Source organism: Panicum virgatum, chromosome 5K, assembly GCF_016808335.1.
Source record: "Panicum virgatum strain AP13 chromosome 5K, P.virgatum_v5, whole genome shotgun sequence".
NCBI lineage: Eukaryota > Viridiplantae > Streptophyta > Magnoliopsida > Poales > Poaceae > Panicum > Panicum virgatum.
In genome coordinates, this window is record NC_053140.1 from 29,419,319 (window position 1) to 29,430,207 (window position 10,889).

The 10,889-nt window shown below is 45.8% G+C and overlaps 1 protein-coding gene across 1 annotated transcript; it reads right to left on the reverse strand.

The window, feature by feature from the left end:
* Positions 1–1,611: 1,611 nt before the first annotated feature.
* On the reverse strand, positions 1,612–3,078 carry LOC120707062. The gene is made up of 4 exons (XM_039991833.1): positions 2,622–3,078; positions 2,366–2,543; positions 2,131–2,296; positions 1,612–2,060 (listed from the first exon to the last, which is right to left on the reverse strand). Exons 2-4 carry the CDS (start codon positions 2,411–2,413, stop codon positions 1,933–1,935), a joined length of 342 nt encoding a protein of 113 aa, XP_039847767.1. The 5' UTR covers positions 2,414–2,543; positions 2,622–3,078; the 3' UTR covers positions 1,612–1,932.
* Positions 3,079–10,889: the final 7,811 nt, after the last annotated feature.

A 10,889-nucleotide genomic window follows, 5' to 3' on the forward strand; every position in this document is an offset into this window, starting at 1 on the left:
CAGTGAAATACTCCACAGGTTCGGTTTCCCCAATATAATCATAACCGACCTCGGATCAAACTTCACTTCGCAAGAATTCTGGGATTATTGCGAGAACTCTAGCATTGACATCAAATATGTATCAGTCACACACCCAAGAGCCAACGGCCAGGTGGAACGCATCAACGGACTGATAATTGATGGCCTAAAGAAAAGGATCTTCGATTCCACAAGCAAAAAGGGAGACAAATGGCTAGCAAAACTATCAATGGTAATCTGGGGGCTACGCACCCAACCTAGCAAGGCCACTGGTCAAATACCCTTCTTCCTGGTGTACGGCTCCGAAGCAATACTACTGGCAGACATCATCTGGAAGTCGCCTCGTCTAGAGATGTATGACACAGCAGAAGCCGATGGAAGCCGCCAACTGGAACTGGACTCACTCGATGAGATGAGATGCAACGCATTGCTACGATCAACTCGATATCTCCAAAACATGCGAAGATATCACGATCGCAACATCCAGATAAGATCGTTCAACGTAGAAGACATGGTCCTCCGCAAAATTCAAGATAAAACGGGTCTGCACAAACTCAACTCAAGATGGGAAGGACCTTTCATCGTCACTAAAGTCACAGGACCTGGATCCTACCGACTAATCTACGTGGATGGACTAGAAGTCTCCAACTCATGGAACATCGAGCATCTTAGGAAGTTCTATCCTTAAGCTGTCAGAGACTACCTCCCGGATTTCAATCTTCCATAAAGAAACATGATCCTTCGGAGTTCAATTCAAATACTCAAGATAGCTTCAGGAGTCGTATCTCCATCGGCTACCTCGAATACCAACCTTTCTTTGTTCACTCAAAGTCAAAGGCACGGCGAATCGAGTAGTCGGGGCTAAGGGATATGAGCCATGCGGCCCTAGAGACAAGTTCTCTACCCTCTTCAAGAGTCATATCTCCATCGGCTACCTCGAATACCAACCTTTCTTTGTTCACTTAAAGTCAAAGGCATGGCGAATCGAGTAGTCGGGGCTAAGGGACATGAGCCCTGCGGCCATAGAGACAAGTTCTCTACCCTCTTCAGGAGTAGTATCTCCATCGGCTACCTCGAATACCAAACTTTCTTTGTTCATTCAAAGTCAAAGGCACGGCGAATCAAGTAGTCGGGGCTAAGGGACATGAGCCCTGCGGCCCAAGAGACAAGCTCTCTACCCTATCCAGGAGTCGAAACTCCACCGGCTAAGAGACATGAGCTCCATGGCCAAATAGAACAGGCTTCCTATCTCTCAAAAGGATTTTCTCATCCATGAGACGACAACTGGTCGACTACTACGATACTCGGCTTCTGAAGGGACAAGCTCCCCATCTCTCAAGAAGATTTATTCGTCCACGAGACGACTGATTCGACTACTACGGTACTCGACCTTTGAAGGGACAAGTTCCCTATATCAAAAGAGGACTAAATCACCCACGAGGTACCAAGTCATCGACTACTTCAATACTCAATCTTCGGGCGGGACAAGTTCCCTATCTCCAAGAATTACTCGTCCATAAGATGACAATTCATCGACTACTACAGTACTCGACCCAAGAAGAGACAAGATCTCACCAAGAGCTATTCACCCGCAAGATGGAAGCCAAGAGACACGATCTCTGCATCTACACAAGATGATGACTCAAGCAAAATCCTCAACAACTCATTGGCAAAAAGTCATAATTACATGGCAAGGAGAAGATACAGTACATCCTACTGTTCTATCAACTTTACAAATTGGTCAGCCACGGGTTCAGCCTCTTCAACATACTTGATGAATTGGTCATGTTCACATCGTGAACACATTCCATCGCCAAGAACGGCTATTTTCGCCCTAGGCCAATATGACTTTACAAGCCCAACAGTTTGCGCTACATAATTTCTAGAAGCTTCAGCCAAGAACTTGGCGAATTTCTAAGGGACCCCCCGCAACCGATCTGCAAAGCTGCCGCCAGACTCCTCAGATAGACCTATGGACTCGACCACAGTCTGTGCCGCCACCCGAAGTTCTTGCAATTCTTTCTGGTGCCCTTCAGTGCCGTCTGCATCAAAAAGAACGTAAGCACCCGCACAACCAAAAGGAAAATCTCATAACATAGATCAGAAAGTTACCTCGGTTCTTCTGGATCACCTCCTTCAACATCCTGACCCTCTGTTCGAGTGCGGCTTTATCCTTCCTCAAAGCAGCATTCTCCGCCTCGAGCAGAGTGATCTTCTGGCGATCCGCCTCGGTCGTCTTCAGCTTCTGAGACTTCAGATACGAGCGATTGACCATTTGCTACAACAAAGAAGAGTCAGCTTCCAGAAGCACTCACAGAAGTAAAAGTACTCAACAAAAAGTACTCACCACAGAAAACTTGGTAAATTCCCGAATCACAGCCTGGAATTTCTTCATATTCCCAGCCGTCAACTGCGGATCATCCTCAAGCTCTTCACCATGATTGCACTCAAAGTGAGGGGGGACGCCATAATTTCCTCTAAAAGGCTATCACTCGACTCCTCCTCTTCAGCATCTGGTGAAACACCTGTTGCTCTATCTTCATGAAGCAGTCGAGCAACTGGAAGTACCTTCGAACCATTATAAGGCGGAATAATGGGCTCACCAACTGGGATATCATCCGAAGGCTGCAATCCCTCCCACCGGTCCTCCTCGATGAATCTGCTATGTCAGAAGGAGTGGCAGCAGCAGGAGCCCCTTCCTCAACCACTCGCCTCTGCTTGGGAGCTGGACCAGGGCTACAAAAAGCAAAGATATCAGAAGTCAAGCTCGGAATGAGACTGAAACAACTCAACGGGTTACCTGACTTCTCTGCTAATCCTCCTCTTCCACACAGTTGTCCTCGGCTTCTTAGGACAACTAGTGCCGGCTTTAGGCCCCGGACTCCCATCACGGGAAAACGACCCTTGTGACATCCCGAAAAATCTACCAAAATAAAACACGCGCAAAAAATATTTCTCAAAACTTTTTCATCATTGAGCTCAGACCTTTCCCGCCCGATCTCCTGAAAAACCGGTCCTGACATCCGAATCCATCGCTGTCCCGTCTCCCTGTTCACCCTCGTCCCGCGCGTCACGCCCGACCGGCGCGCGTGAGCGTCCGGCCGCGGTCGCCGCCGCGATTTCCGCCGTCTCTCTCTCTTTCTCTCTTTTCTTTTTCTCCATTTTTCTTTTTCCTTTTTCCTTTTTCTTTTCTTTTCCCTCCCTCTCTCTCTCCTTCCTCTCCTCTGTCGCGCTCCCACACGCGCGATGCGCCGCTCGCCGGCCACCGCCCTCACCCCGGCCGCTCCCCGCTCCTGCCCACACGCACGCGCCCACCCCGCTTCCGGCCGACCCCACGTGCGGCACGCGCCCGCCCCTGCCCACGCGTGCACCACGCGGCCGAGCCCCCCGCTGCGCCGCTTGCCGCTCGCAGCTCGGCGCCGGCCGCCCCTGCCACCCCGCCTCGCTGGGTCGCCGTGCCGCTCGCTTGTCTCGTCGCGCACCGTGCGCCCCACGCACACCGCGTGCCCCACGTCACCGCTCCGGCCGTCGTCAAGCCAGAGCCGCACAGCTCCTGCTCCATGCGCGCACGCGCGCACGCGCTCCGCTTGCCCGGAAGGCTCGCCGCGCATGCTCTGCTTCCCGCCCATGCGCGTCCCTGTGCACCCCGGATGCTCGCCGTGCCGCTCGTGCCTGCCCGAGACGTCCCGTCGTCCTGTGGCCGCCTCGCCGCCCGCGCCACCGCTCCACGACACCGCACCGGCCCCCACCGCCATTAAAGCCAGCCGCGACCCTCGCCGGCCGAACACCTCCGCGGCCACCGCCCCACCGCCTTACCCCGCCTTTAAATAGGCCTCCATACCGCGTTCCACCACCACCACAGCCACCTCAGCCGCCGCTCGCCTCCTCCCTAGCTCTGCAGCGCCGCCGCCACGAGCTCCTCCGCTCGCCGCCGCCGGCCTCCGTGGACCGCCCACCCCGCTACGTCCTAGCCCGAACCAAGGTAGGGAATATGGTCCTAGTGGCTCCCTCTCACCTTCCCTCTTCTCCTTGGCCGCCATCGAGCCTTGCAGCGCCGCCTCCACGGTCGCCGCCGCCCGCCGCCGTGGCCAAGCTCCCACGGGCCACCCCCGCTCGAGCTGCGGCCGGGAATCAACTCCCCGTGCCTCGCTATCCCTTTCCCCCCACTCCCCGAGTGTTGACGAGCTCCCAGGCCGCCGGCCCAAGGCCGTCGCCGGCGCGCCAGCCTCCTCCCCTGTTCTGCGGGAAGAGAGGGAGGGGGAGAAGAAAGGGGCAATTTTACCCATAACCCCCTGCCCCTCCTATTTTCTAAAAAGTCCTCCCACCTCTCTAGCTCTTTTACAAAAGAGACCCTTCCTATTCTTATATTCCAAAACAAACCCTTCCACCATATAAACATACTTATAAATATGCCCCTGCCTTTTCCAGAGTAGCCCAAATATTTTCCAAAATTCCAATCAAGCCCTTGCCCTCTCAAAAATATTTACAAATAGGCCCCTAAACCCCGGTTTAACCCTAAACCCCTCTCTGACCTATCATTTCATGCGCTAAAAATCCTCCGATCGACCTGAAACTTTACCACGCCATTTCTAATATAATTTTGGCCATGCCATTAGAAAACCGCCCGAAAATATTACTCCCATCCCCATATCCTAATTGTTTCCGATTCGAGCTCATCGATAAAACCTTTATTTCTTTTTCTTGATTGTGTGTTTGTTTGTATACGTTGTAGATCACGGTGTGAATGAAGGAGAGCCCGTCGACGAGCAGCAAGTGAACGAGGACCAATTCCGCGACCCCGATCCCGAAGGACAGTACCTCGATCAGGACTTCCCGGAAGGCTTTGAAGACGGCAAGTTCAATCCCACCCTTTGATGCATGTTTTGTCCTAGTTTTTATAAACACAACCTACTGGCCTGTTTTATAAAACTGCATATGTTTTGCCTGCTGAAAACATTGTTGGATAGCCACCCCTTGATTTGTTATAACCATTCCTTGACCACCTAGATTAATGTCTGAATGTGATTTGTTTGGACGTTAATCACTGCTAATACGCTTAGGACCTTAAACACGATACAACTTGTTTTATAAAAGGAAAATGCGTGAGTGTGTGGGAAGGGAAAAATGTAGAATTTTCGAAAGATGAGTTTAGATGGGATGGATGACATTTCTGTGTGAATTGTCGAATGGTGTGCTCTAACCTGTGTGGTTGGGCAAGGAAGGGAGATATCCATCTTGTCACAATTAAGCACCGAGTTGGTGTGTCATCTCACCTAACTCCACTATCGTGCAAACCACTCGACCGTTGTATGGGCAACGGCTTAGCATAAACTATCGTGCAGTAAAAATAGAATGTTAAAGTTGTAGCAAGCAACAACTACGTTCACTTGCCTTTACCGAAGAAGACAGTCACCTTAGAAGCCACATCGCCTGCTAAACCACTCATGTATATTAGTACAATAAACCCAAATGGCATTCTCATATAACAAAATATAGTGCTCATATGTCCAAGACCCCAATATCAATAAGAATAGACGAACTCCATTCCTTGTCAACAACATCGATAACGAGCAGCAGTGCTTCTCTTTTTCACATCTATTTTTATACAACAGATTAGATAACAAATAAATATATATTGGGAAACTAGAGTGAATAAACTACAACTTGGTAGCAAGACTAATTTTATCGGATCTCTAGGGTCACCTAATACACAACTCAAAACGGATCTGCCTAACAGCTCATGTACCGATATATAGAGATTCATATCTCCCAAACTATACCATAAACAAATATGAAATTTTGCTGGCAGTAAGAACTTTTATCCCTCTACAAAAGTCTTCATAGTTGGAAGAACTAATTCGTCCATTTACAAGATGAAAAACATCAATGAACAGACCTTCTCGATCTGCTAGGCAAACTAGAACAGACATAGTAATCTGGCCATAACTAGAGTTCTAATCCACCAAAAATTGCAATTAAAAACAGTATAGAAAGCTTGCCAAAAACTCTACGACTTTGGTATTCATTGTATAAACTGATTCTGCATCCTATGCCACTGAACTTGAATAGATCTATTACTATCCAGAAATTCGTCAAAAAAAAATCTGGGTCAAATTGTAGCGACCATAACTCCCAACTTACAGCAGCTATGAACATGATTCTTGCGTCAAAAGAAAGATGCACGAGTCTAATTCCACAATATAATTTTTCTAGTATTTTTACCCATCAAGAAAAAATCCTACAAGCCACGAAATCAGCTCTGCCTGATCTGAAAATCTCTGAAACAAATCGATTCAAGGTCTACCGCTAAAAATCCATGCCTAACCCTTCCCTACAACGGACTCCCACACCAAAGCAACCCTAAACCAAGTGTAAAAATAGGAGATCAAACCTCACATTGATTTCCCCACTAGAATCATCAAGGGGGAAGGTTAGGAAAACACCAATCTAGTACATCTCCATGATCCTCTCTTCCTCCTCGATCCGATTTGCAGCTTCGTTCCATTATTGGTGATGCAATAGACGGGATCTAGAGGGGGAAGGGAGCAGGAGAGGAGGCGTTCTTGGAGGGCTCGTGAGGAGGGGAGGGGGCGGCGTTGATGTCGGCAGAAGGGGGGTGGGGCGGTTAAGGGTTCGGTGCCCTATGTTTTTTTTATTCATCTCATCCATTCATTCTTTGGATGCACATAACTCCATGATTATAAATCCAAATATTAAACATGAGTACTCAAACGGATTGCTTTTGGATAGATCTACGCATCCATAGTCTCCAATTTTCTACACGAACTACGGATCAAAAAGTCAACTTTTGCCCCTTCTTAAAATACCCGGTCAATATGTACATCTTTTACACTTTCTACCATAAAAACCGTGTTTTTGCTCAAAAGCTCAATCAATTAATTATAGACAACAAATCTTCATAAGACCAACCCAAATATTTTACGAAGAATACACGATTACTGACACTTTAATTTTAACAGCATTACATGTAGGGTGGTGCCCCCCTCCACGGCCGGTGTTCACACTAGAGACTTACCTGCTAAGCCAGCGCCATGCTATAAATAGAATAGTAGTACGACTTACGACTTGTAAAGGGGGACTGGGGGATGGGGGGATGGGAAAAACAACTAGCCTTGAACTCTAATCAACCGACATCCACACATGACGTAAGGTGTTACGCCTCCGGGCGGCTTGAACCTATCTAAACCCCTGTGTCCACAACGCACTCACATAGGTAGAATCTTATCGCATGTTACACCCCTGTCCGGATCTCTAAATGGGGGTTCCCATGAGTCCCTAACCCACCGTCAGCGGGTAAGTGAGCCTGATTGGTCGACATGTTTTTACCTTGGATCAATAGGTGCTTGTAACCTGCATTTCTGCTCAATTTCCAACACTGCATATTGTCCACAGACACATTGGGTTTTGGCATTATTTTAGATAAGTATACGTGTAAAAATTGCAAACTCTCTAGATGTTCTGATCAAATTGACGCTTAAAAACGGTCTGTAGCAAGTGTCAACAGACCGCTGGCTAGGCTAGTTTGGCTAAGGGTTTAGGCTGGGCTAGACCCATGTTTAGGTCCGGGTAGCAGGTTGGGTTGGACCATGGGTTAGGGTTAAACGTGCTAGGGGCTTAGGGCTTAGGTAGGACTCCTGCAGGATAGTTAGCATTTGAATTTAAATTGAGGGACGCACTTCAATTTAGATTCCACGCAATTTCAAACAAGAAAGTAAATCAAAATCAAATTCAAATAAACAAGGTTTATTCTATTAAATCCAAACATTTCCAAATATATTCAAACTAACATTTAATTTTCTTAAATTCCACTTCCAATTTTTAATTCCTACGAATTTTAGAAGGGTAGAATTTCACACTTAAGTGGATCTAACTACAACATTCCCATAAAAAAATTTTAAATCCATATTTTTTGACTTTCTAACATTTTAGAAAAATCTGGTACGTTACAGGCAGCCTGCTCCTAGTTGCATCTAAAAAAACAGTACTCAAAACCTAAAGCTTGAGTGACGGCCGTGCCGCCACTGGGCCCAACATGGGTCCGCCCTTGATTATATATGGTTCGACATTTTTTTGAATTTCTTACATCCAGGTTACTTTGCACTATTTTCTAGATCTTGATAATATGTCACCACCCTACTCTCTAGAAGGTAGTAGCGGGAAATTCATAAGATGTGTTCCACCACATGTGCTTTTTGAAAAGTTGAATAATTTGCTCCATATCTATCTTAATTCGGCAACATACATCATAAATTAAATATTTTCTATGAAGTATACCAACAACTATAATATTCGCAAACATCTATTTCCTTTATATACACATCGACCCTTTTTACGGTACTTCTAGCTGATTTTCAAAAAAAAAATCAGTCCATAAAACTATAAGACTTGCGGATTTGTATAGGTCCAACCAGTCCAGATTGCTTGGCCCATATGTCACCAAAAACATATTGGAAAAGGAGGTGTAAGGAACGTGGTCCTATTAGGCCATTGTTTGTGATTTTGATGATTCTGTGGCAATATAATCAATGTAACTAACAAGTTTGTGAGATCGTATTTGTAGGATTTTTAAGTTCCATCGATGTAATTTGAGGCATTGAATCCGTCGTCGAGATGTGTCCAATTTGCCGTAGAGATGCCAAGTCATGGTGAAAACTAGAGTTAGAATACTTTTGAAATGTCCAATTGATCACTGCGTCGCATTGGACAAGTGTCAGCAGAATCAGCTGCATCAGTTAAATTGACGCCTAGCCATCGGTCTAACCGATGGTCTTAGGATAAACTGATGCATAGGCATCGGTGCAATGGAAAGTGCTTGTGGACGCCAACTGAAGAAAACCAATAAGCACCGGTTAAACCGACGGTCAAGAAACAAGCGTCAGTGTATTCAACGTGCTATTACTCAGAGAGCATGTCAAGCGCATAGAAGCCAAGCCTCAAGCACCGGTTGAACTAGTGGCCATTGGAGCATAGCGTCGGTGCAATGATGTCAGCAAAAGAAGTGAATTGCAACAGCTATGTGACAAGTCTAGTGTGACCGGTTTAACCGATACCCCAGCATCGGTTTAACCGATGGTTGCAAGAACCAACTGCAGAAGTGTCAGATGAGCCAACGGATATATTTGACCTGTGAGTGGCCAGTTAAAGTGACAGTACCCAGTGGTTTAATCGATGCGTACGCAGAAAAAGGCATAATAGCTAGCAACGGCTCTATGGACTTTGTGGCCTATATATATGCCATCTCCCGATCACTTGAAGTTTGCTGGAGTTTCTAGAAGTCACACCCACACCCAAAAATGTCTCCAAGCCATCTAAGTGCTTAGTGATCAAGTCTTTAGTCTTTAGCACACCTTTGAGAGTGTTAGTGCTAGGTTTAGCTCTTGAGAGAGTGTGACAACAAAGTGTTGAACCTTCTGTGCTGGTTCTTGAGTGAACCAACATGTATCTTGGTGTGCCAGTCATCCTTGGAGTCTTGGTGGCTCACCGGCTAGTCTTCATCCCTCCGACTTGGTGTGGGGTGGCGTCGACGAACTTGTGAGGGGGACGTGGAGACCCCATCCTTCATGGAGAAGCTTCTTAGTGGAACAAGGAGCCAAAGTCAAGGTGTCCCCGAAAGAGAATTGGTGGCCGAGAAGCGGATATTCTTGATTGAGTGCTTCAACAATGTGGAGTAGGAGTGACTTTGCCAAACCGAACTATGAGATAAATCTCGCGTCAAGAGTTTGCTTTCTCTCATCCCTTATTTAAACTTTCACATTTCATATTGCAACTTGTGTGCCTTTACTTTCTTAGAGTAGATCAAGATAGGATTGGCTATAGGTTGCAAAACTCTTTTGCATATTTTAGATTGAGTTTATGTGCAAACTACTTGGAGCCTTAGGTTAAGATTTTAAGTTGCCTAATTCACCCCCTCCCCCTCTTAGTCTATGAGCACCCGATCACTTTCAGGAGGGTCAAGCCAATTCTCGTGATATTGGGGATTGAAAATTAAACTTTTGTGTCCAATAAAGTTCGTACATTGTCACACAAACTTGGCGGGGCCTAGCTACACCTAAAAATGATCTGTAGCGAGCGTCAATAGTGAGTATGCGGTCACGGTCCATAACCTTAATCATTTCATCATTTCTAAAATAAGGTCATGTGTTTAGTTCTTTTGGTGTAAATTTTTTGAAGCCTACGAACACACAATTGAAGTATTAAACATAGACTAATAACAATACAAATTACAAATTCCGCCTGCAACTGCGAGATGAATTCATTAAGTCTAATTAATCCGTCATTAGCAAATATTTACTATAGCACCACATTGTCAAATCAAGGCGCAATTAGGCTCAAAAGATTTGTCTCGCAATTTATACGTGAACTGTGCAATTGGTTTTTTCTTTTATTCACATTGAATATCCCATGCATGTGTCCAAACATTCGATGTGACATTTTGGCCAAAAATTTTGGGATCTAAACAAGGCCCGATGGATTCATTTTGACCAAGAGAATAACCTTCCTGGTGATGCATGACTACGATCAACGTTGGTCAGAATGTAATCATATACCACCAATTACCTTCATCATATATCTAATCAAAGACATCCCGTTGGTTCCTTCTTTGATTAGGGATATCATAATATTTATAATCATGGTCTCATAAAGGTTTTAGGAAAAATGCCTCCGAATAAAGAATTAATTAAGTGACATATGGCAATAAATTACAATGGTTAGAGTAAGAGCCATAAGCCACCAGTTAATCACAATAAAGCTCATCAAGTCTCTTACCAAAATACATTGATCAAAGATAATTATTATGATTATAACCATACTGATGAAGCGTTATCATAAGATAATGTCAATAAGAATAT